Raw genomic sequence first — 27,550 nt, forward strand, 5'->3', positions numbered from 1 at the left:
GGATCGCAACCCTCAGTGTTGCCCCCGTACCGGACCAGGGACCGGCAACGGGATTGCAAACCTCGGTGTCGCTCCCACGCCTCGCTCAGCCAGTGAGAGGGAGCTGGTCTGTATGTGGGATCCGAACCCTCGGGCGGCAGCGCTGCCGCGCCTCCCAAGCGGCGCACTATCCAGTGCGCCACTGGGCCGGCCCAAAGCTGTGGCTTTTTTGCTGTTTGATGTTCATCAATGAAAGTAACACCAAATGATGATATAGCATTATTATATTTTCTGTGACATTTAACAATGTTAAGTAGGCAAAATATATACATATAAGAGAAGTCCATAATCATAATGTAAGGTATGTTTCCTTTCATTCTTAACAATGAGACACTATTTTTGGATGTCATAACATGATGACAGTGATAACTGCACATAACATCTCATGCCACTCCACACATTTTAAAGTTAATATCTTAGCAAGAATTGACATAAAAAAAAATTTTGTGCTTGGTTTAGTGCCCCCTCTGAAACTGAATTCATTCTTTTGTGAAAGATGTGCATAAAATATATAATTTTCCTTCTAGACTCTATCAATGTCCTAGCATTTTCTCTAGTAGATAACTGTAAGTCTAATTTTATTTTCTGCTACCGCATTTCAAAAATGAAATCTTTATATGTATATATTTTAATTGTGGTAAAATACACATAACGAAACTTCACCATATAAACCATTTTAAAGTGTACAGTTCAGTGGTATTAAGTACATTTATACTGTGTGCGACCATCACCACATCCATGTCCAGAACTCTTTTTATCTTGCAAAGCTGAAACTCTGTACCCATTAAACAGTAACTCTTATTCCCCCTTCCTCCAGCCTCTGGCAAGCACCATTCTACTTTTTGTGTCCATGAATTTGACTACTTTAGGTTTCCTCAGATAAATGGAATCATACAGTATTTGTCATTTTGTGACTGGCTTATTTCATTTAGCATATATCCTCAAGGTTCATCCATGTCATAGCATGTATCAGGATTTCCTTCCTTTTTGAACGAAAATCTGCCATTCACAACAACACGGATGAGCTTGAAGATACTTGTGTTGAGTGAAATAAGCACAGAGGGAAGAATACTGCATGCCCTCACTCATAAGTAGGAACTAAGAGAGAGAGAAAGAAGAAAAGAAGGACCACAGTGGTGCATTGGACTTGCAGAGGGAGAGAGCATACCCTGTAGGGATACAAAGTGGGGTGGGGAAGAGGGCGACGGAGGTCGGGGATTAATTGGGTGGCAAACGCAGGGTATAATTGCAATTTGTGGACATGCTGCCCAGTATTGATCTGGCCATCACGTCTTGGGCATGAGTGGTGACGGTCAGCTTTGTACCCCATGAATATTCATAAGCAATTTCTAAAAAAATTTCCTTTTTAAGTCTGAGTAATATTCTGTTGTGTATTTATGCCACATTTTATTTATCCATCTGTCAGTGGACACTTGGATTGCCTTCACCTTTTGGCTATTGTACATAATGCTGCCATGAATATGGATATATAAATATAAGTTTTTATATGTTAATAAACAAACTTTTTTAACGTCACTGTTTTCAAATGACATTGAATTCTGAAGTGATAGTTTCCTCAGGTGGTCCTTTTCTTTCTTTTTTCTGACCTCTAGATCTGTAAGAGGTGGTTCTTTTCTACTACTGATTACTTATTTAAATGATTATACCTGGTAATATTTTAACATCAGAATTAACTAATCTGGATTTAGACTTTTCACATACTATTTAATCAGTACCTCATTTTAATGGTAATACCATATTCTGTTCTTAAATATGCTAGGTATTTTTCTGAAAATAATTTCTGCCCTGTGTCTAACTTTACCTTAGGCATCTTTCAACCTCATGTACGATACCTCCTGGTTTTGGCTACCCCTGTGGATGTAGTAATTCTTGGACTCAGCTATGCTAATTTGCAAACAGGTACGACAGCCCACATGTTATGTTTTCTAAAATAGCAATATGTTGTTGGCCAACTAATATTATAATTAAAAACTAATCTGTGTGAAATGTTGAATTCCAGTTACTCAAATTAATGATTATTACTACCAGCTTTTCAGGCTCTTTTCTAAAATTTATCAATTTGGGTTAGTTTTATGTTTAATGTTTTGCCATATAAAATATGTATACCGTGGGTTCTGTTTAACTCGAATTATCAAATTGTTTGTATCAGACTTTTTATAGTAATTTAAAAATATATGTTATAGAAGCTTTTGAGTATATATCAATAAGAATTCAGTAAGAATATCAGTTCTGAAGATAATGCAAAGATTGTTTTAAACTTTTGATAAAAGCTAATAAATTGATTCCTGCATTCTTTCTTTAAAAAAAAAATAGGTTCTGGAATTCTTAATGACAGTATGTCTGGTGGAATGCAGTTGCTTCCAGATCCTTTATATTCTCTTCCCACTGATAATACTTACCTTCTAACAATAACGTCCACTGATAATGGCAGAATTTTTTTGGCTGGAAAGGATGGCTGTTTATATGAAGTAGCATACCAAGTAAGTCTGACATTTATAAACATTTTTTCATTCTTCATGGAGTAGGGAAAGATAAGCTTTTGTTTTTATTTTCTAATTATGTAAAGGCATTTAATATATTCTTTTTTTTCTATCCCAATATTTTTTAATTATCTTCTGTAACATTGCACTCAGAAGGTAGAAAACCACAAAGTTCTTCCCTAAGGAAGGGTGCAAATAGAATGTAATATTGCATTACCATATTGTATAGAATATGAACTGTGAAGATGAGGAAATTCAATTATTTCATTTTTCCTCCCCACATCATTTTTGCTAAATAACTACTCACTTAACATCCTAGGAACTACCTTGTTGAGATTTACCATGACTTAGGATAGATGAAGCTTTACTAGTTAGCATAATGAATGCATTGCCACCTACATCCATCCTGTGGGATAGCTAAAAGGACAACCCTTCAGCATCACACACCAATCTATAGAAAATTATGCCAAAAATTATTGCCAGAAGTTATTTTTGCCCAAATCCTCCAGCTTAACATTTAAATAGCTGAGATATAATCAAGTTTGTAATGGGCACTGGAACTGGAACTACAAATATGCACCATTCACAAGTGCTCGGCTTCATAGCAATAGCACCCTGGGATAGTCAAGGGCACAATCACGTTTAAAAAAATGAAGAGTGAAAAGTAAACACAAAAGGGCCTTTGCACAAAGTAGAGAATCCTGTTCTTCATAGTAGATAGAAAACAGGCTAAAGAAATAGGTTCATGGATAGGTACGATCTAGAATTTGATTGAGTATCAACCTTGGAGTCATTGCTATACATCTCGCAACATACATTCTAATATTTTACATTAGTAGTTTCCTATAAACAGTTTTTAAAAACCCTACCAAAACACAATCCAAATCATATTTCCTGTATTAACCAGTTTTATTCCAAGTTTGGTTAGTGGAATGGTGAGATTATCTAGCCTAAAGGTCTGCAGAAAATTTTCTGGTTGAAAGATGATACCTTGCTCTGAAACTCTTATTAAGCTTAAAGTAAACCCTGAATTAGATACAGAAATTTGTGAAACAATGAAGTAGTTCCAAAAATGTAAAAAACAGGAGACTTAAGGTAGATGGCAACTCTAAGAAGTGTTACTCAAGTATTAAAATGGCACCCCAGAAACGGCTCATAGTAACACCTAAGTTTCCATTAGTTTCATCATATGGGTGAAACTACACTGTCAGTAGAGAACAGGGGTGGACTGCATGGTTGGGCTGCACCGAGGCAATTCTCCTCTTTATGGATCCACAGAAGGAAAATGATTTTTGGTGCCATGTGGCTTGCACTTATTCCCTAGCAAGACAGTCTAGTTCCCTCAACTTCATGTGTGCCTGGGAAAAGATAGTAAAAATATCTCCTTAAGAGGTAAAGACTACAAGGAAGCTACAAGCTCACTCTGGAAAGGTATGAAAAAAGACATTAATATATTCTTATGAAAAATATTCAAGCATACAATCAAAGCCATAATCCTCTGTGACTGTACTGTGCCTACAAGACCCAGTCTTCTTCTCAGAGGTAAAAGCCATAACTTTGTGTATGTTCTTGTAGAACATGATATATACATTGATGTAAGTGTACATATAAGTATTTATACATGTGTATTTATGTGTATGTATACACATGTACAAATACATAGTTTACTTTTGTGAAGATAAGCTTTTACTTGGATTATCAATTACGTTTTGTTTCACTTGACAAAATGTCTTGAAAGTTTTTCCATGTCAATATTTGGCAGATATTTTTAATTATAGGACTAGACTGAGTAAATTTTGAATAGTATGTCTTACTTTATTACTTATAATTATTGGTATTTAATGAATATTTGAGGATTATTATAAATATACAGTAGTTGTTATGAGGGAATTACATATGTTTACAAGTCTTCTTTTTCTTTTTCTCTTTTTAAGGCAGAAGCAGGTTGGTTTAGCCAAAGGTGTAGAAAAATAAACCACTCAAAGAGCTCACTTTCTTTCCTTGTTCCTTCCTTGCTACAATTCACATTCTCAGAAGATGGTAAGTAGGAAACAATAAATGTGGCAAATAAAACGAGTTTAACATGTCATTGACTTAACATTTTCTTCAGAGATTCTCATTCTTATTTGAAACAGTTTGTTATGTATTATTAAGGTCTCCTAAATGGTGAAGGTATTATAGAAATGAGATTGTGTGGGTTTTATTCTTAAATTACTAATTTCCTCTAAATGAAGCATCAAGGAACTTGTGTCCAAGACAGCTGTTCATACTTAAACCAAAACGTGTGTATATGTGAGATAGGTAGACATTCAGACAGCTAATACATGTTCTGCCTGGTCTAGAACAAATTCCCAGTATAAAATGAATATACCTGAGTTTTTAATGAACTGAGAGATTTAAACAGGTGAAATCATTTTAAAATGCTTTAGCAAAGTAAGATAAATATACCTAAAAAAATGTTAAGATGGCTCAATGTTTGTTTCAATTGTTTCTGTTCACACAATGAATTATTAAACTAAATTAATAGTTTCTTTTCTTCATACATGTATAAATGTATAACATGTATAAGTTTCTTTATACATGTATGCACGTATAAGTTTTTTGAAAGAAAGAACCAGATAAAATTATCCTGTATATTTCTAGCAAGTAGTAAATGTTTATTAAATACTGTTTTGTTTTGTTTTTGTGGCTGGCCGGTACAGGGATCTGAACCCGTGGCCTTAGTGTTTTAACTAAGCTAACCAGGCAGCCCTTACATATTGTTGAATGAAGAAATAATCTAGAACTTTTTTTGGTTTGGCTTAAAGTTCAATTAGAGGATAGAATAACTATTTGTGATGCCCTTTAACCCATTCACAGTGTTTGACATCTGTTTTTTCAAATGTCTGACCTAAATGCTTCCTGGCTTGGTCCTTTTGCAAATATCCTAGGATTTAATTACAAAGCAAGAGAAAGGAAAGTTCCTGAATGCAAGGTTCTAATTCACAATTTAAATATGTTATGAGTGGTTGCTGTGTTTGATTTGTTAATCTTTGGGTTTTCTTCTTTTTTTGTCTTACTTTTAGATCCTATTGTTCAAATTGCAATTGATAATTCTAGAAATATTTTATATACACGATCTGAGAAAGGAGTAATACAGGTAAGTATTGGTATTATGCTACCATTCAAAGTTAGAAAACATCCCTGTTTAAGGAAGGAGATTCAGTCACTCTTAAACTTTTCCTATGGACTGTGTACTTTTTAAAAAAACATCCCAAACTACTTTTTTGTTTTTTAAGATTTTATTTTCTTTCTCTAAATAGAACCAATCACTTCTTAGGGACCCTTTTTATGAGATTTCAAATCTCTGAATTTTTCTGTGCCTATATTAAGTACCAAAATTAAAGGATTCCTAAAATGAAAAGTTTATTTAATAAAACGTATGCTTTATATAATTGTATTTAAATGAGAATGATTTTTTTATTCACAGGTTTATGATTTGGGCCAAGATGGACAAGGAATGAGCAGAGTTGCCTCAGTGTCACAAAATGCTATTGTCTCTGCTGCTGGAAACATTGCTAGGTAATATATAATTTATTGTCAGACATTTCATTTACAGGCATTGTTATACTATTTATGTGTTGTGTATTAAAATTAAATTATTCCCTCAATATATCTTTAAAAAATAAGAAATGTTGAAGGGGATGAGGCTCTAAGTTATGTTTGAAACATAGCTGCTAGAGACTATTTTATTCTTATGCTTGATGGTTTGAAACAAAAGGCACAGTTAAATATAAGGTTTTGCTGTGTAAAGTACAGCTTGATGGATGTTTTTCCTTGGAATGTTAAATTAAGCTTTTAGGTCGTCTCTTACAGGCTTTGTGGGTATCATGACTAGGACACTACATGTCTCAGCGTTCCCTCTTTTAGAACTACTCACCTTTTTGAATGAAATTCTGCCATTTGCAGTAACATGGATGAACCGAGAGAAAATTATGTTGAGTGAAATAAGTCAGGCACACAAAGAGAAATACCACATGTCCTCACTCATAAGTGGAAGCTAAAAAAATAAATAAGCAAAAAAAAAGAAAGAAAGATACAACAATCACAATAATTCATTGAACTTTCAAAAGGAGAGAATGGAACTGAGGCTACCAGAGGTTGGAAAAGAAGAGAGAGACTGGGGTTAGTGAGAAATTGGTAAAGGGCCACAGAAAATGATTACATTGCATAATTATAAACATAGTAATAAATAAATAGTAGCTAAAATATACAGAAAACTATCCACCCTTTTAATAGTCCTACATGGTACAAGTTTAGTTGGTCTGATTATTGACACAAGTGCAGAATACAGAATTTCACAGTTGTACTATTCTCATTTTATTCATGAGGAAACTGGTACTAAAGGTTGTTATGATTAGCCTGAGGTCTAACTGCTAAGTAAGTGCAGGACTCAACCTAGAATGCAAGTCTTTGGACACTCTGCACTGCTATTTGTGTATGTCCCAACTGCCTTTGTTAGCTGCAAACATTCTCTTCACATCATAAAAGCCTCAGACTTTCAGCTTTTGTTGTCTGTGTGCCTGGGTAATGACTGTGATCATATATCATAGTGAAAAATCAGCATGTTTTCTTTGCTCTTCAGTGATAAAAAAAAAAAAAAAAAAATTCTGAAGGCAGGCAATAGAAAACACCAGGTTTTGTGTTTTTTCCCCCAACTTTCTTTTGGGCATTTTTTCAAATCCCAGAGAAATTTAAAAAAACAGTGTGGTAAAAACTGATATACCCTTTATCTAAATTCACTGTTAAATTGATTGTTTTGCTTCATTTGCTCAGTGTTTTTCTTATGAGCCATTTGAAGGTAAGTTGCAGACATCATGACTTTCATCCTTAAATTCTTCAGTTTCCATTTCCTAAGTCTCTTACATAACCACGATACAATTACCACACCTAAGAAAATTAACAGTAATTCTATCATATTATCTATTAATTATATAGTCCATATTAAAATTGCCCAATAGTTCCCAAAATCTTCTATAGCTGTTTATATTTCCATTTTTCTCCAATTAAAATCAGAACTTATGTGTTGGTCATTAGTCTCTTTAATATAGAAGAGCCCCCTTGCTGCCTGTTCTTTTTCATAACATTGAGATTTGGAAGGTAGGGGCAGGAGAGTTATTTATTGAATATCCCAATGTCTGAATTTGTCTTTTTCTTTACAATTAGATTACCAGTAATATTTTTTTAGCCAGTATTACATAGGTGATGTGAACTTCTTACTGCTTTACATTAGGAGGCATATAATATCAGTTTTCCCACTGTTAAACGCTTGGTTCAGGTGGTGTTCAACAAATTTATCCATTGTAAAGTTTTATGTCCCCCCCCCCCTTTTTTTTTTTTAAAGATGACCGGTAAGGGGATCTTAACCCTTGACTTGGTGTTGTCAGCACCACGCTCAGCCAGCGAGCAAACCGGCCATCCCTATATGGGATCCGAACCCGGGGCCTTGGTGTTATCAGCACCACACTCTCCCGAGCGAGCCACGGGCTGGCCCGAGTCCCCCCTTTTTTATGAGTAGTAATATTTACAATGATAAATCGAAGTTCTGAGAATACTATGCTCCCCAACTGCCATTCACCCAGTGGTTTTAGCCATTTTTTATGATCTTTGTTTGAAAATAGGGTAACTCAGCAGTATCAGTGTAAACTATACACATTCAAGAGTTTTTTCCAGTTCTTGCTGCTGTTGTGTTACTTTCCTAAGTAGATAGTCTTAAATTATCTAAGCATATTTAGACATGTAAAAATGCTGATGGAAAATGTTCCTTATAATTTAGTAGACATTTTAAAAATACATTTTAGTTTTTCTCTTTCCTTTTAGGACCATTGATCGCTCTGTTTTTAAGCCAATTGTTCAAATAGCAGTGATTGAAAATTCTGAATCACTGGACTGTCAGTTATTGGTCATCACACATGCAGGTTTGTTGTTTTATTTATATATATGCTTTTGCTGTTACAACTTTTGATAATCCTCATATTTGGAAATTTATGATTTGAAATGTGTTTTTATTTCTATGTCAGTTATCAAGCCATGTTAATAATTCATAAAATTAAGAATTTTGAAAATTACAGGATTCTGTCTCCTCATTTCGTATATGTAAAACCAAGCCTTAAAAAAAAAAAAAAAGGCCTGAAAGGTAAAGTGACTCACATTTTGTTACAGAGCCTGAATTGCAATACAGGCTCCCTTGGCTTGTCATTGCAAGTTTTTTGTACTGAAGAATGTCGATTCACTTCTCAATTCCAAGTTTTATTAGAAATCTCTTTCAGCTGGTAGTCTAGATGGCAGTTTAAGATCAGTGAGAAAAGTGATGTATGGTTTTAACAAGAGTTCTTTGTTTTTATATGGACTTGTTTCAATAACACACATACCTCACATCCTGTATTTTCTGTTACTAATGTATAATTTTACCCCATCATCAGGTGTTAGGTTATATTTCAGCACTTGTCCATTCAGACAGCCATTAGCACGGCCTAATACACTGACCCTGGTTCATGTCCGCTTACCTCCTGGATTCTCAGCATCTTCTACAGTGGAAAAGCCTTCAAAAGTACATAAAGCTCTTTATAGTAAAGGTAAGTTCTGAAGTACTATTAGATTTAAGATTGTCTTCTTAAAATTGTTAAAAAGGCATTTCGAGGCATCTGAAAATATCATAAACAAATTTTTCAATAAAGTTTTATCCAGGTACTCTTTTTTATATTACATTATATTTCAAGCATTTTCAAATATATAAAAACCATGGTATTTTTTTAATATCTAAATACTTTTTAGTTTTGTTTTAATCATAGAATGTTATTAGCTTTGTATATGAATTCACTAATAAAAATCTGTGTTTTATTCCATGCAATAGACTCTCTGAACTCTTTTCCTTTAGAGTGGTTAGAAAAACTCAAATGGAATTTCTGATACCATGCCTGCTGTGCCAGTGCCTTTGTGGATGTAGAGTTTTGCATGCAGTCATATGAAATCTTGATAATAACTCTTTTAAGTTCTAATTAAATATCAAAACTTGGAAAATTTGTGTGTGCTTTTTCACATTATGGGAAAGCATTTCTAAAATGTTTATTTTTAGTGCCGGCCCGTGGCTCACTCGGAAGAGTGTGGTGCCGATAACACCAAGGCTACGGGTTTGGATCCCTGTATAGGGATGGCCAGTTCGCTCACTTGGGAGACCGTGGTGCTGACAACACCAAGTCAAGGGTTGAGATCCCCTTACCGGTCATCTTTGAAAAAATAAAAATAAAAAAATAAAATAAAATGTTTATTTTTATTTTCTAATTATTTTGAAAGCCTGTTTGTGTGTGTGTGTGTAGCTGGCCAATATGAGATCCGAATTAAAGCCTTTTCTATGCTTATTCTGATGTCTCTTCCATAATTTTATTGTTCAACACCCAAATGAACTTTTCTTTACAAATAGAGTTTTTCCAAATGCACTGTATCAGACACCTTCATGGCATTTTAAAATAACAGCTTTATTGAGATATAATTCATATACTATAAAATTCATCCTTTTAAAGTGTTCCATTCAGTGGAACACTTGTAGTTTAGAGTTGTACAACTATCACCACTGTCTGATTTAGGAATATTTTCATCACCCCAGAAAGAAACCCCGTACCCATCAGTAGTCACTCCTCATTCCTATTCTTCCCTTCTCCCAGCTCTGGGAAATCACTAGTCTACTTTCTTTAAGAATTTGCCTATTTTGAACATTTCATATAAATGTAATCATACAATATATGACTGGCTTAGATTTTCAGTTAGCATAATGCTTTTAAGCATGTAACAGTACTTGGTTTCTTTTTATTGAGGAATAGTACTTCATTGTATGGATGTACCACATTTTATTTATCCATCCATTTGTAGACATTTGAGTTGTTTCTACTTTTTGGTTATTATGAATGCTGTGAACATACGTGTAGTTTTTTTTTTTTTTTTTTGTCTTTTTCCGTGTCCGGCAACGGATCGCAACCCTCAGTGTCGCCCCCGGACCAGACCGGGACCGGCAACGGGATCGCAACCCTCGGTGTTGCCCCCGCGCCTCACTCAGCCAGTGAGCGGGAACCGGTCTGTATGTGGGATCCGAACCCTCGGCGGGAGCGCCTCCACGCTTCCCAAGCGGCGCACTAGCGCAGTGCGCCACCGGGCCGGCCCCCATACGTGTAGTTTTTGTATGAACATGTTTTTTATTTCTTTTGAGTATATGTATGTACCTAGGATTGGGATTGCTGGGTCATATTGTTACTCTGTGTTCTACTGTTGAGGAACTGTCAGACTATTTTCCAAAGCAACTAGACCATCTTATATTCTTACCAGCATAAGGTTTTACCACATCCTTGCCAATACTTGTTTTCTGTCTATGTCCATCTTAGTGGGTATGTAGTGGTATCTCATTGTGATTTTGCTTTGCATTTGTCTGTTGGCTAATAATGTTGAACATCTTTTCATTCTTAGCCGTCTGTACATCTTCTTTGGACAAATACCCATTCAGATTCTTTGCCTTTCTTTAGATTGGGTTGTCTTTATCATTATTATTATTATTATTGGGTTGTATATATTATTGAATTCTTTATATATTCTAGACACAAGTCCTTTATTAGGTATATGATTTGCAAATATTTGCTGCCATTCTGTGGATTGTCTTTTCATTTTCTAACGATATCCTTTGAAGCACAAAAGTTTTAATTTTGATGAAGTGCAATTTATTCATTTTTTCTTTGTTTGCTGTACTATGGGTTCATATATAAGGAGCCAAAGACCTAAATGTGAGAGTGAAAACTATAAGGTCACAAAGATTTACTCGTGTTTTCCTCTATGAGTTTTATTTTTCACTCTCACATTTAGATCTTTGATCCATTTGAGTTAATTTTTATATATCATATGAGGTAGGAGTCTGGCTTTTTTTGCATATGGATATCAGTTGTCTGAGCACTATTTGTTGAAAAGAATATTCTTTCCCCGTAGTTTTTGCACCATTGTCTCAAATAAATTACCTGTAAACGTATGGGTTCTGGACTTTCAGTTCTATTCCATTGGTCTATATGTCTGTCCTTATGCCAGTAACACATAGTCATGATTATTGTTGCTTTGTAAGTTTTGAAATTGGTTAGTGCAACTCTTCCAATTTTGGTCTTTCTTTTTTTTAAAGATTATTTTCACTATTCTGAATCGTTTGCGTTTTCATATGAATTTTAGGATTTAGCTTTTTAATTTCTGCAAAGTGGGCAGGTGGGATTTTGATAGTTGAATCTGTAGATCAGTTTAAGGAATGTTGCCATCTTAACTATATTAAGTCTCCAAATCTATGAATACAGGATAACTTCCCATTTATTTAGATCTCCTTTAATTTCTTTCAGTGGTGTACAGTGGATACAAGACTTGCATTTCTTTTGTTTACATTTATTCCTATGTATTTTATTCTTTTCAGTGCTATTGCAAATAGAATTAAGTTTTAATTCTAGAAATGTATTCAGGAAAAAAATACCATGGTTTTTAAAATGTGCACAGTGCAGTCAAATTGCAGTTTTTCAAACTTCCATGTGCTAAAACCTAAGAAATGTCTTTTGCCATCTTAATGTAAACTACTCTCAATTTTTCACAGTCCAGTTATGTGTTTCATTAATTATGGTCCCCTCACCTAAAACCATCCATCCAATGAACTGAAGGCTGATAGTGCTAAAGTCAGTGTAAAGGGGGCAAATTAACAGGAGGAGCTGGAATTGAACATAGGAGAGTATATTTAAAAATCGAACTGTAAAATCAACTAGTTTTGCTAATATATTTCTTTTATAGTACATTCATTTCTGCCATTCCACGAGCTCCTTTATCATTTTTATTCATGGCGAATTTGAATTAACCAGTACATAAACTATTTCATTGAATATTAGATACCATTGATTGTTGTCACAACATGCTTTACATACTCAGTAAGTGTTGTAAAGTTAATAATTAAATTGATAAACTCATTGAGTGCAAGATACATCCTAAATTCAGAAATGTTAAAATGTGAAAAATAAATGTTTGCCTGAAAGAAATACAGTATAAAATCGAGAACACTTAACAACTCTACCCTACCAATAATTCTTTCAGTGAATTTATTTTTGTTTTCTTAAAAGTTTGCTTGTTTGCTTATAAAGATTAATGTCGTGTATGTATATATAAATGTTAATTATTATTAAGGTTATTGGCGATGCATGTTATTTGACATCACGTAATAAGATTTTGTGCGTTAAACTTTTAGGTATTCTATTGATGGCAGCCTCAGAAAATGAGGATAATGACATTTTATGGTGTGTCAACCATGATACGTTTCCTTTCCAAAGGCCAATGATGGAAACCCAGGTAAGTTATTTTTATAATTATAAAGAAACTTTTATATAATTTTAAGTGAAGAATAATGTGGTAAGGAACTTTATATTCTGACTTATTGCTCTTTGCTTCTAATGATATTACATGATTAGAAACTAATTGAGAAGAAATGTATCCTATTCTGTGTTTTTTCCTCTGTCGGGTTAAAAGTTATTATGGTAATCACTAAAAATATCTTTAAAGAAAACCCTTTTAGAATTTTTTCCATAATATGCCTGAAAATACATGTATCTTTTCTGAAATGATCTTTGTCCCATATAAATATATTTTTAGTTATTTAATTATGAGGCCATTCATTATAGTTATGACTTAGAATTTTATTCTAACAATTTCTTTTTAGGTTTGCCTACATTTTTTTGTTTTATTTTTAATCGTAGAAACTTTCAAACATACACAAAGTTTGAATGGTAAATTGAACATCACATGGGAGAATTACCAACCTATTTCCCATTTTATTTCATCTTTCTTCCCTACACTTACAAATACACAGACACACACAGTTGTGTTTTAAAAGCAAATACCACCACATACTCCATGAAGTGGATGTTGTCCTGCGTGAGGAGCAAGGCTGCCATGAACCCACCCACTGGGCCTGCTTGGGTTGCCTATCTTAGTCCTTGGCCTACTGGGGGCTGTGGGGAGGCCATCTTTCCCCCTCACTTAGGTGTCCTCTTCCTGCCCCTATCTGTCCTTTTAGATACCCCTAGAGAGCCCCCGAGGCAGCTGAGTAAACCAGATAAACCAATCCCCACTGTGGTGTGAATGTCTGATACTCTTTTTGGAGCCATCCCTTCACAAGCATTTTAGTTATAGCTGTCATTGGCTGCTTTCTGGTAATTCTCACACGAGCCCTTCCAGTTACGGGGAGAAGAAAAAGGTGTGTGTACGTGGGAGAAGGAAAACCCCAGCTCCCAGGGGTGGGGGGTGTGGTTTGAATGAGCTCTACCAAGTTTCTGACATGGTTAACGGAGCTGGGGTAAGGACAGGAGGTGAATAACGAAGTGTAAGGGGTGACCTTCTCCTTTATACTTTGAACTTTATTGAGCATCTACTGTGAGCTTTGTGCTGTAATAAACTGAGGATTCAGAGCTCAGTAAGATATAAACGTTATCCCGATGGACATGCAGTGCTGGGGTGAAGGGGGTGCAGGTTTGAATCCTGGCTCCACCTCCTCAATGTTGTAGAGCAATGTTATTGGCCCTCTATTTTCTCATCTGTAGTAGTTGTAATAGTACCTACTTCTGTGGAGTTATTGTTAAATGATTAAATGAATTCATGTGTGTTAAGGACTCAGAAAACTGCCTGGTACATAGGAAGCACTCAATAAATGTTAATTTTTTTTTTTTTTTGTCTTTTTGTCTTTTTTCTGTGTCCGGCAACGGATCGCAACCCTCAGTGTTGCCCCCGTACCGGACCGGGGACTGGCAACGGGATCGCAAGCCTCGGCGTTGCTCCTGCGCCTCGCTCAGCCAGTGAGCGGGAGCCGGTCTGTATGTGGGATCCGAACCCTCGGACGGGAGCGCCGCCGCGCTTCCCAAGCGGCGCACTATCCAGTGCGCCACCGGGCCGGCCCGTAACCATAAGCTGTAACTGAAATTAAAATTATTCTTTAAGCTCTTTTTTATAATAGTATGCATAGCATTGTTTTATTTAAAAGCACCGTTAATTTTTTTTTTTTTTTTTTTTTTTTTAAAGCAAATATTGTACATCATATCATTTCATTTGTATAGTCTTCGAGTTGTTCTCAAACAGACATGGGCTTTTATTTTTTTAAAAAAGGAAAAAACAGCCACCAAATACAGTGCATGAACTTTGATACAATTCTAGTTTTTCTTTTTAACATTTACTTGTACGTATTTGTGGGGTGCAGTTTGTTGTTTTAATAAATGCAAGTATTACACAATGATTCACTTAGGGTAAATAGGATAGTTTTGTACCCATTAGTCTACCATTTCATCTCCCTGCCACCCCCCTGCCCTCCCAGCCTCTGGTAATCATTATTCTACTCTCTACTTCTGTGAGAACCACTTTTTTTTAATTCCACATATGAGTGAGATCATGCAGTATTTGTCTTTTTGTGCCTGATGTACTTCACTTAACATGATGGATTCCAGTTTCATTCATGTTGCTTCAAATGACAGGTTATCGTTTCTTTTTATAGCTGAACAGTATTCCATTATGTATATATACCACAGGTTTTTGTTTGTTTGTTTGTTTGTTTTTTAAAAAGATGACCGGTAAGGGGATCTTAACCCTTGACTTGGTGTTGTCAGCACCACGCTCACCCAGTGAGCTAACCAGCCATCCCTATATGGGATCCGAACCCGTGGCCTTAGTGTTATCAGCACCGCACTCTCCCGAGTGAGCCACAGGCCGGCCCTACCACAGGTTTTTTTTTAACAGTTCATCCATTGATAGGCATTTACGTTGATTCCATCTCTTGGCTATTGTGAATAGCATTGTGATGAACATGGGAGTGCAGGTGTCTTTTTGTTATATTGATTTCATTTCCTTTGGGTATATATGCAGTTGTGGGATAGCTAGGTTGGAAGATAGATCTATTTTTAGTTCTCTGAGGAACCTCCATACTGTTTTACATAATGGCTGTACCAATTTACATTCCCACCAACAATGTAGGAGGGCTCCATTTTTCTGCATCTTTGCCAGCATTCATTATTTTCTGTCTTGTTGATAATAACCATTCTAACTGGGGCGAGATAATACCTCATTGTGCTTTTAATTTGCATTTCCCTGATGATTAGTGATGTTGAGCATTCTTTCATGTGCTTGTTGGCCATGTATGCCTTGTTTTGAGAAATGTCTGTTCAGGTCTTTGGCACATTTTTTAATTGGGTTATTTGTTTTTTTGCTGTTGAGTTGAGTTTTTCATATATTCTGGATATTAGCCCCTTGTCTGATATCTAGTTTGAAAACACTTTCTCCCATTCTGTAAGTTGTTTCTTCACTTTTTTAACAGTGTCATTTGCTGTGCAGAAGCTTTTCAGTTTGATGTAATCCTGTTTATGTGATTTACTTTGTTTGCCTGTGACTTCGTGGTCTTGTTCAAAAAAGCACTGCACACTCCTATTTTGTGTAGTATTTCCCTATGTTTTCTTTTAGTAGTTTCATAGTTTCAGGTCTTAAATTTAGGACTTTAATCCATTTTAAGTTGATTTTTGTGTATAGTGCGAGATCAGGGTGTAGTTTCAGTCTTCTGCATCTAGATATCCAGTTTTCCCAGCACCATTTATTGAAAAGGCTGTTTTTTTCTTACTGTCTCTTCTTGGCATCTTTATCAAAAATCAGTTGGTTGTTAACAGCTATAAAAGACATTGGGACAAATAGGAGTAATTTTATATTGTCTGGAAATTAGATTATATTAGGGAGTTAACATTCTTAAATGTTATAATGTTATTTTAGTTATGTAAAATAATATCCTTATTTTTAGGAGCTGCATGCAAAAATATTTAGTAATCATATATGATATCTGTAACTTTCAAATGGTTCAATAAAAATATATAGGAAGAGAGAAAAGGCAAGTCTGGCAAAATGTCAGTAATTGTTGAATCTAGGGGTTGGGTATATGGACATTTACTTTATTTTTGACATTTCTGGATGCTTGAAATATTTTATTGTAAAGTATTTCAGAAGATTAAAACACTTTTTTAAAAAATGACATTATCTTATCTTAGAAAACACATACGACTTCAGAAGAGAACAAAAATCTACATGTCAGCATAATATAAGTACTGAACATAGCAGTATAGATTAATCTATCCTGGAAAGGTGGTAGATAGTTATCATTCTTTGATTGCTGAGAAAGTTAAAATTCTAGTAAATAGTATTTTATAGTTTAACTTAAGGAAATTTTGCTATTGTCCTCTAGTATAAAAAGATTATTTATTAGTATAGGAGATGCCTGGTTAAAAGAATAGGATAATGGGAAGTTAAATACATACTTTTGAGAATATTCATGTTAGTGTATTAATTTATTAAATCTACATTAATTTAGAGATGAAGTCTGTATTTTTAAAGAGTTTTTTGCTTTGTGTAACTTCAATAAGATGTGTAAAAATTTCATTTCTTTTACATAGATGACAACTCGCGTTGATGGTCATTCCTGGGCTCTTTCTGCAATAGATGAGTTGAAAGTAGATAAAATAATTACACCCTTAAATAAGGATCACATTCCAATAACTGACTCACCAGTTGTTGTACAGCAGCACATGTTACCTCCAAAGAAGTTCATTCTCCTCTCAGCACAGGTATGTACATATTGTGTTATGGTAGAGGCAAAAAGAAGAGCAGTGATATTTAATGTTTTTGTCAAGTACTCTGAAGTAGTTACCTAATGGAATCATTTCCTTAAGTACTTAGGAATGTTTACTCTTAAAATATTCTTAAGGAGTAGTTCATAAATCCAAAAATGATACAAAAAAACTAGTGTTTATAAGTGTTATACTTTTTCTAAAGTGGCATTTCTGTCACTGGTGTTCAGCAACATAAAATATACTATGAACTAAGTTTTATTTCTGAGAACAACCAAATAAAATATTTCTTATAGTTCTCACTTCCCTTATTAAAAAATATTTTCTTAATAATTTGATTTTTGTATGATAATGTATTGACAAAATTTAAGTTGTATAACAAAGGAAATATATACAGTAAAATCTCCCTTTCAGTCCAGATCCCTTTCCTCCAGACAGCCTGATTATCAATATCTGTGTATACTCCCAGAGATATGTTACGGATATACAAACCATACAAATATACTTATAAACAAATGCTAGCATATTAAATATTATATATACTGTTTTACACCTTGCTTTTTGTATTACAAAAATATATTTTGGCACTCTTTCCATATCAATATATAAAGTACTTTCTCGTTCTGTTTTATATTTGATAATGATCCCTTTGTACGGATGTCCACTACTGAACTAGGTCCTTATTAATGGATTATCTTTTGTTATAAAAAAATACAACCTTGTGCGTATATCATTTTGCATTTGTGTGATAAAGCTGTAGTATTATATCTGCGGAGTCAGAGTATGTACATTTGCAATTTTGATAGATATTGCCAGATTTCTGATAAATTCACTAACGATGTTTGTGAATGCCTGTTTCTTCACAGCCTCTCTCAGTACAATATTCCATCTTATTAAGAGTAAGATTGACTGTCTTTTCAAGTGTTTATATCTCTGTGAATATCTTTTTCTATTCAATACCTCTTATTCTGTTGAATTGTCTTTTTGATTTATGGAACCAAAATTTATTAAGATTTCTGTATCAAGGAAACTAACTTTTTGTGATTTTAGTCTTAAATATTTTTCCTGGTTTGTCATTTGACTTTGTTTATTGAGATTTTTCCCAGGTAGACAAGTTTATAAGTAGTCGAAATTATCAGATGTCCTTTAGGATTTATATCATAGTTAAAAAGCTTCCTCACTCAGGTTTGTAAAAGAATTCACTCATCATTTCTGTTAGTTTTCTTCTTGTACTATTGTAGTTTTATTTTGTCCTGTAAATCTTTGGTCTATTTGGAATTTATCCTAGTATAAGGTGTGAGTATGGATCCAACTTCACTTTTTCCTAAAAGGATAGACATAGCACCAACATGATTACTTATTTAACTTTAATCCTCTAGTATAAGGAGCAGATTGTAGGGAAGAGAGGCAGTGTTTTTTAATTAAATTTTCTTTTCTTTTTTTTTTTTCCTTTTTTCGTGTCCGGCAACGGACCGCAACCCTCAATGTCGCGCCCGGACCGGACCGGGACCGGCAACGGGATCGCAACCCTCCGTGCTGCGCCCGCCCCTCGCTCAGCCAGTGAGCGGGAACCGGTCTGTATGTGGGATCCGAACCCTCGGTGGGAGTGCCGCTGCGCTCCCAAACGGCGCACTGTAGCAGTGCGCCACCGGGCCGGCCCTCTTTTTTTTTTTTTGTCTTTTTCATGACCGGTAAGGGGATCGCAACCCTTGGTGTGGTGTCGCCCGCACCACGCTCAGCCAGTGAGCGCACCGGCCATTCCTATATAGGATCTGAACTCGCGGCAGGGAGCGTCGCAGCCGGAGCGTTGCAGCGGGAGCGTCGCTGTGCTCTCCCGAGTGCGCCACAGGGCTGGCCCTTTAATTAAGTTTTCTGTATGGATATATAAATCTAGTGTAGATTGGGACTTGAAATGCAGGTGATCTTTTTGATTTGTTTACTTTGTATTTTTGAAGTTATTTTTTCATTTCATGTATTTTATTAAATAAGGTAGCAGGGTGAGTTGCTACCAACCAAGCTTGGTAAATCTATTATTCATATCGTTTCTTTCTTTAATTTCTTAGGGGAGTCTTATGTTTCATAAACTTAGACCTGTAGATCAACTGAGGCATCTACTTGTAAGTAATGTGGGTGGAGATGGAGAAGAGATTGAAAGATTCTTTAAATTACATCAGGTAATTATTTATACTTTTTTTTTTTAATGTGATGATATTTTAAACAATGAAACAATGGGAATGATAGTTAAGTTTTATGCAATTTGGGACTAAAATACCGTAATAAACAGATAATCCTACCATGCCTCCTTTTTTTTTTTTTCCTAACCTGAGTCACTATGTGTATGGTGACATTTGAAAGCAGGATTGATATGTTATAGGACTTACAGTAAACTCTCAGATTTTTTTCTCTGTGGATAAATTCTTATTAAAGTGTACTTATAAGCAAGCATGATGTTCAAGTTGTGTTACAAACACATTCTTATTAAAAGCACATTTATGGCCGAGTTTTTTTTTTTTTTTTTTTTTTTTTTTTTAATGACCAGAGGAAGAAACTTGAGGCCATTGTATGGGGACATTAGTATTTCAAAACCTTAACTAGAATTGATGAGGTAAAAATGTGAGTGCTTAGTTTAAAATCAAGAATATCAGATCAAAGTTAATTATACAGACTCTGTATTTAAACCACCTATGTTAAAATACTCAGCTCTGCCTGTGAAGTAAACTACTCGAATTCTCTAGGCTTCACTTTACTTATATCAAAAAATATGCTTTAGGGCCGGCCCGGTGGCGCACTGCTACAGTGCGCCACTTGAGAGCGCGGTGGCGCTCCCGCCGAGGGTTCGGATCCCACATACAGACCGGTTCCCGCTCACTGGCTGAGCGAGGTGTGGGCGCAGCACCGAGGGTTGCGATCCCGTTGCCGGTCCCGGTCCGGTGCGGGCGCGACACTGAGGGTTGCGATCCGTTGCCGGACACGAAAAAGGAAAAAAAAAAAAATGCTTTACATTGTAATAGTATGTGGTATGAAGATTAATATATCTTAAATGCTTAAAATAGTGCATCGCACGTGAAAGGTACTCAATAAATGTTAGCTCTTACTGTTATTTTCTAAAAGGTAGAAAGACCACAAAAAAAAGTTGGAGAAATAAACCAGAAACTAAATCAGAATCTATATAAAAAGAAAAAGCATACTTTAATATGAGTGCTTGTGATCAACTTTAAAACGAGTAGGGTCCACTTCTCTTTTTAATACCATCTGATTTCATTCAGTCAGCACATATTTATTGAACATCTGCTCTGTGCTAGGCACTGATCTAAATACTGGATATAGTAGTAAACAAAACTTCTTTTAAAATGTTTATGTTATTTGACCATCATATATTGAACACCAAGTACTGATAGTCAACTTTGTACCCCACAAATATGTATAATCAATTATGTTTAAATTTTTTTAGAAAGTGGAATAATAAATAAATGTTTATGTTTAATATAGGGAAGTTTTTTGGGTTGTTTTTTTTTTTTAAACAGGAAGACCAGGCTTGTGCAACTTGCCTTATTCTTGCTTGCTCCACTGCTGCCTGTGATAGAGAAATTTCAGCTTGGGCTACTCGGGCTTTCTTCAGGTATATATATATGTCTGGTTTTTCTTTTATACTGGGCCAGTGATTTTTTAAATTTTCCTTTTTTTTTTTTCTTGTTTGTGGTCTGCTGTTTAAAATAGTTGCATTGCCACTAGAATAGTTTAAGGCCTTGCCAAACAGTTGAGTGACTTCATAGGCAGATTATTAAAATTCTTTTGCAAAAGGTAAAATCTGGAAAAATTATGATGCTAATGGAAGCAGCTAGATTAGCTTACATTATGCATTATTACTCTTTTCCTGGATTCTGTTCTCTTCTGTCTGTTCCTCTTTCTATACTTCTTTCTACTTCAATTACTATCTCATCTATCTTTTTTCTTTCTCAAACACTAAACCAATTCTGCTTTATGTCTATCATTGGTACTGACAGATTCTGAATCACTGTAAGGAAACTTGGTATCAAGAGATATTTTTATTTGGAAAATATTTAAGAATTTGAAATGTGATTGTATTAAAAAAAAATTTTAAGTACTGTCTAACCATAACCAGTGCCATTTACTCTTAACTAAATTCTATGCATCACAGATTTTTTTTAGGAGTTAGTTGCTGAGTTCCTTATAATTTTTTCTTGTAGCAGTTTCAAATCAACATTTCCTGAATAGGTATTCTAATGCCCTGCACTTTACATATAAATATACTGTGCATATATTTCATTGTCAGCACAGTACATTAAAGTCTAATGTTTAAGACATTTAAACAGCTAAATGGAACTAGGAACAATTTCAGCTTTTAAAATGGATGGTTTTGCTAAATAAACTTAGCCTCTGTTGTCATAAAAATAGGTACGGTGGGGAAGCACAGATGAGATTTCCAACCTCTCTCCCTGCTCCAAGTAATGTTGGTCCCATCTTGGGGTCTCCTGTCTATTCCAGTGAGTATGAAACATTGAAATGAAACTGTTTCAAATAGTTTGAATTTTAGAAACTTTATAGCATATTTTAATCAGTAAAGCTTTTCATTATGTTTTATTTACTGCCGCTGTATTATTTGTGAATAAGTGTATAGATTCTGACTCTTAAAAGTGTTAATATATTAATATTGAATCCTTAATGTGTACTAGGGAGCATAATATGGTGTAGCCAATAGTATTTACTGAACTCATGTGGTATTTATTAAAAGGTAAAGAGATGAGTGATTTAATAACAAGAAATTCCTACAAAAGTGTTTTCCAAAGTGGGGATTGTTGGAAAGTTACTGGGAAATGAGTTGAGTTCCTACTCTTGAATACATCATAGGTGGTGTCACTCCTTGCAGTTACACTTATAAAGAGATTCTGTGCCTAATTTTGATAACATTTAAAAGATTGGGAGGTTATTTTATAAATCTTATATTGTTCTTTTTTTCAGGTTCTCCTGTTCCTAGTGGTAGTCCCTATCCAAATCCATCCTTTTTGGGAACACCATCTCAAGGTACCTGTTTTTGGATTGCTGCTACTGTTCTTTTGGAAGAGCTAACATTATGAGTTATTGTTCTTAATGTTTAGTGTGAAAAAGATTAACTTGTCCTATTCCCTTGAAAATAGATGTCAGTTAGTAGAAGTGACATCCAAGCAAGTATTGGCATTTGGCTATGAATGCCTTTATTTAGGGACTCCTCTAATAGTGTGACTGGAAAGCCCCTTATTTGGGTACTAGGATATAATTGGGCCCTGAAATCTATATAATTAGTTTTGTTTTACTTCTAGCATGAGGAGCAGTAATTGCAAGTTTATTTCCTTTTTATTCTGCATTGCCAACACTTGATAGTCTACCTGGGAGCACCCATTCAAGTCTAAGCCTCCCTTCTTGTCAAAGAAACCCAAATTACATATTTATTTATTCCATTGTTTTTCTAAATATTCCTATGTTTGTGTCTTGGGTTATTGAGAATTCTGAATTTTTAGGGTTATATTTTTAAGAGATTGTTTTTCTTATGTACATATTAGGTATACAGCCTCCTGCTATGTCAACTCCAGTGTGTGCTGTGGGAAACCCAGCAACTCAGGCCACAAGTATGAGTTGTGTGACTGGACCAGAGATTGTGTACTCTGGAAAACACAATGGTATTTGCATTTACTTTTCTCGAATCATGGGGTAAGTTTTTCTTCGAATTATTAACTGTTGCTCACCTAGTCCTATTTTGAGTTGTTCAATATTTTGAACTCTAAATTTGGGGTGTCATTTATGGCTATTAAATTTTACTTTCACGGGCCGGCCTGTGGCTCACTTGGGAATGTGTGGTGCTGATAACACCAAGGCCGTGGGCTCGGATCCCTATATAGGGATGGCCGCTTAGCTCACCTGAGAGAGCATGGTGCTGACAACACCAAGTCAAGGGTTAAGATCCCCTTACCGGTCATCTTTTTTAAAAAAATAAAAATAAAAAATAAAAAATAAAATTTTATTTTCAGTTTTTACTCACTTGCCCATTGATAAGATCACTTCCTATCTTCCAGCCTTTTTATTCTCTGTCTGTAATCATGGCTATGTTTTATTTGTGTGTTTGAGCATGTGCACGTGTGTGTAGGATATCAAAATATATCTATGTATATATTAATAAATAATGTTACAAACCACCCCATCATAATTCAGTGACATGTATCTACAGGTCAGCTGGGCAGTTCTAGTCTTGTCTGGGCTCACTCATGCATATGCAGTCGGCTGTGACATTAAAGAGACCTCTGCTTATCTTGGCTAGATTGTCACATGTTTAAGGTCATGTTTGTTGGCCGAAATAGGATGGCGTCAGCTCACCCAGCTGAGTTGTTCTCCACATGGTCTCTCATCCTCCAGCAGGCCAGCCAAGGATTATTCACTTGATGGTAGCAGGGTTCCATGAGAAAGAGCAAACACTTGCAAAGCCTCTTGATGCCTAGGCTCAGAACTGGCCCACCATTCACCTTTCTGCCTCATTCACTTGGCCAGAGGGAAGTCTCAAGGCCAATCAGATTCAAAGGGTGGGAAATGGACTCCACCTCTTTAGGGGAGAGGCATCGAAGTTGTATTGCGAAGGGGGTAGATTATAGGGAAGGATGAAGAATTGTGGCTATTTTGCAGTCAGTCTACTGTATCATCTAATTAGCTGTCATGCTTAGTATATATTTTTCTTAGATTTGAGATACATTTTTTTCATTCATATCATTTGCTTAAAATTGTGAAATAGTACAGAACCCCTTTATAAATTTTTGGTTTTTATTGTAAGCTCCCTGTTTACAATTCATTGCCCAGAGCCTTTTGGGTTTTTTTGGTTTTGGGGGTTTTTTTTCCTAACATTATTTTATTATTTGAAATAACTTACATATATCAGATAGGTCTGGAAATTTTCCTGTTTTCCATTCTTCTGTATAACATAGTGAAATGTTAAATAAAACCATTGCTAAGTTTTAAAAGTTAAAGCCATTACATTTCTGCAGAAAGGAATTTACTACATATTATAATTGTTTTTACTCAGCTACCGCACAATCATTAAAACATTTTTTGTTCCAGAAACATTTGGGATGCTAGCCTAGTTGTGGAGAGAGTATTCAAGAGTGGCAACAGAGAGATCACTGCAGTAAGTGTGTATAATATTATTATATTTGTATGTAACCAGTTGACAGTATTAATGGATAGTTAGATTGTTTCACATTTTTTGATGGTACAAACAAGATGCAATGATCATTATTTTATGTATGTGTTTGTGTTCTTGTCCAATAAACTGTCTACACCCTGGGTTAAATCTCAGCTCTATCACTTAACTGTCTAATCATAAGTAAATTTCTTAACATTTCAGAGACTGATACCTCCCTATAAAATGAGAATAATAATATATCTCCCTCATAAGGTTGTTGTGAGGGACAAATAGAATTAATGCTAATACTTAATATGCTCAGAATTTAGTATTTAGTACTTTTGTTGATGGCATTGATTTCCATTCATTGGCATAGTTTCCATACTGCTTTAAGAAAACATTTTTCCACAAAACATTTTATCACAACTTTAAAAATCTGGAATATGAAATATTCATTTTAAGCTTTTTCTTTTTTAAAATGAAAAGATACCAAATATCTTTTTAACTACAAGAGTCTTTTAAAATTCACATTTCTTTTTTTTTTTTTTTTTTTTCCTTTTTGAGACCGGCCACACCGCGCTCAGCCAGTGAGCGCACCGGCCATCCCTATATAGGATCCGAACCCGTGGCGGGAGCACTGCTGCACTCTCAGCGCTGCATTCTCCCGAGTGCGCCACAGGCTCGGCCCTTAAAATTCACATTTCTAAGAATAAGAATGTATTCACTTCACATAATATATGATTCCATTTATATGAAGTCTAAGAACAGGCAAAACTAATCTATAGTGATAAAAGTAAGGGTGGTTACCTCAGAGGTGGGATGACTAATGACTAGAATGGGACATTAGGAAATTTTCTTGGGTGTCGGAAATATTCTGTATTGTGGACTGGGTGGTGATTGCGTAGAAATGTAAACAGTATGATCACTTAATATTTTGTATTTTACTGTATGTAAATTATATATCTGTCTTATCAGAGCAGGAGGGAAGGAATGTAGACATCCTTTATCGCCCTTCATTCTGGTCAACAAATGTGAATTGATACAAGAAATAACTGTTTATGAAGATAGAGTACCTCAAAATTAAAACTGTTTATATTCAATTATAGCTATACAGAGTATGTGTTTTTTATATATACACTTTTTCAGTGTTTTTAAACTTTGAAATTCTTCCATTCTTATAGATCGAAAGCAGTGTTCCATGCCAACTGCTGGAGTCAGTGCTACAAGAACTAAAAGGTTTGCAGGAATTTCTAGACAGAAATTCTCAATTTGCAGGAGGACCATTAGGAAATCCAAAGTAAGAATAAATAGGGTTTATTTATTTGCTTTTTCATTTCATTGTATTTTTTTGTTGAGATAAAATTCACGTACCATAAAATTCATCCTTTTAAAGGATATGTAGTTCAGTGTACAGTTCAGTGGTTTTTATTATATTCACAAGGTTATGCAATCATCGCCACTATTTAAACAACATGTAGATTGATTTAGCCCTTATTTTTTTTAACCCAGTTTGAGAGTCTATCTTTTAATAGGGAATTTATCCCCTTACTGTTTTATTAGGATCAGTTAAATGTTTTCTCCCCATCCTGAATTTGTGCTTTTTGTTGCGTTTTTTGTTTATTTTATTCCCCTTTCCTGTTTCCTTATTTTATTGGATTGATCAGGCCTCTCCTCACCTTAAACACCAATTAAGAAGTTCTGCATATGTTTTTTCTTCCTCTAGAAGTTAGTTTTAAATTCCGACAAATACTCATCTCAGGCAGCATTAGTAATTGAACAAAATCTATTATGTTCTTTTCCCTGCCTTCCACCACCATCCTTCTCCCTCAGAATTATGTGGAATTCTATTTGTGAGCTGCTTTTAGTTTTGTGGGTTTTTTGTTTTGTTTTGTTTTGTTTTTCTTTTCTAACATGATCTTCTATGAATATTTTCTAAGCATTTTGTTGAATTTTACAATTACATCTACAATTATTTGTTAATTTTATAACCTACTTTGCTAATTTCTCCTTAGTGTTTATAGTAGAATTTTTCATTGTTTTTTTTTTTTAATGTAATTCTATCATCTGAAAATAGAAATGGTTTTACCTTTCCAACTTTAGTTGCTTTCTCCTGTATGCATAGGCTAATATCTCTAACAGGGTTTAATAGTAGTAATGATATATTGGGCATCCTGGTCTTATCTGACTTCAGTAGGAAAGCTTGTAGTGTTTCCCCATTAAGGAAGATGCTGAGATAAGTGTAGTTTATCATGTTAAGAAAATATCCATCTATTTGTTTTATTATTTTTAACTTAAGTAGGTGTTATAATTTGTCAAATGTCTTTTCTGTATTTTACAGAAATGATTGTATAAATTTTTGTTTACCTTTAATAATAGAATTATATCAATCCTTGTCCTAATTTTGACCAACTCTTGGATACCTACAACAGTAGTTGCACTGAGTGTAGGAATCTTTTTAACAGCTCTTCGAGATCTAGTTCATGTATCATAAAATTTATTCATTTTAAATGTTTGGTTCAGTGACTTTTAGGAAATGTATAGAATTGTACAGCCATTTTTAGAACATTTCCATCACCCAGAGGGTATACCTCTTGTTCATTTGCAGTCACTCTGCATTGCCACTCTCCATCCCCAAATACTAATCTACAGTATATTTGTCTGTTCTTGACGTTTCTTATAAACAGTCATCCTGTATATGGTCTTTGAGTCTGGCTTCTTTGGCTTAGTATGTTTTGAGGATTTGTGTTTGAGGTTTATCTTGTAGCATGTTTTAGTACTTTATTCCTTTTCAGTGCCTAATGGGTATGGAATTTTGAGGTCATAGACCAACCAATTTTCTCAGATCTTTATAGACTTTTTGGTCCATTTTCTTCCCAAAGTTTAATGTTACAGATGAAAGGTAAATTACCTGATTCTCTTTCCTCTGTAAATGACTTGTGTTTACTTTGAAACATTTTGTGTTTTTTTTTTTTCTCTTTATTACTGCAATTCAGAAGTTATATCATAATATTTTTAGGTATGTCTTCTTTCAAGACCTCAGTCTTTAAAACTGAAGACTTAGCTTTGGAAATTTTCTTCTATTGTTTCTTATTGTAGTATATATCTGTCCCATTCTCTTTGGAGAATCATATTGACTCTCCTGGATCTAGCATCAGTTTCTTCTCTTCCATAAT

General features: G+C 34.7%; 1 protein-coding gene across 1 annotated transcript in view; it reads left to right on the top strand.

The window, feature by feature from the left end:
* The window catches only part of NUP155 (nucleoporin 155kDa), a 59,863-nt gene that overhangs the window by 8,655 nt on the left and 23,658 nt on the right, over positions 1 to 27,550 (top strand). The window contains exons 5-20 of the mRNA XM_008582360.1: positions 1,867 to 1,959; positions 2,374 to 2,540; positions 4,475 to 4,580; positions 5,606 to 5,679; positions 6,010 to 6,101; positions 8,400 to 8,497; positions 9,002 to 9,154; positions 12,820 to 12,920; positions 17,042 to 17,212; positions 19,279 to 19,389; positions 20,740 to 20,834; positions 21,632 to 21,720; positions 22,196 to 22,258; positions 22,774 to 22,921; positions 24,314 to 24,380; positions 25,559 to 25,674. Coding sequence (XP_008580582.1) covers positions 1,867 to 1,959; positions 2,374 to 2,540; positions 4,475 to 4,580; positions 5,606 to 5,679; positions 6,010 to 6,101; positions 8,400 to 8,497; positions 9,002 to 9,154; positions 12,820 to 12,920; positions 17,042 to 17,212; positions 19,279 to 19,389; positions 20,740 to 20,834; positions 21,632 to 21,720; positions 22,196 to 22,258; positions 22,774 to 22,921; positions 24,314 to 24,380; positions 25,559 to 25,674 — 1,744 coding nt within the window. The remainder of the gene's footprint in view (positions 1 to 1,866; positions 1,960 to 2,373; positions 2,541 to 4,474; positions 4,581 to 5,605; positions 5,680 to 6,009; positions 6,102 to 8,399; positions 8,498 to 9,001; positions 9,155 to 12,819; positions 12,921 to 17,041; positions 17,213 to 19,278; positions 19,390 to 20,739; positions 20,835 to 21,631; positions 21,721 to 22,195; positions 22,259 to 22,773; positions 22,922 to 24,313; positions 24,381 to 25,558; positions 25,675 to 27,550) is intronic.

Source organism: Galeopterus variegatus, unplaced genomic scaffold, assembly GCF_000696425.1.
Source record: "Galeopterus variegatus unplaced genomic scaffold, G_variegatus-3.0.2 Scaffold2590, whole genome shotgun sequence".
NCBI lineage: Eukaryota > Metazoa > Chordata > Mammalia > Dermoptera > Cynocephalidae > Galeopterus > Galeopterus variegatus.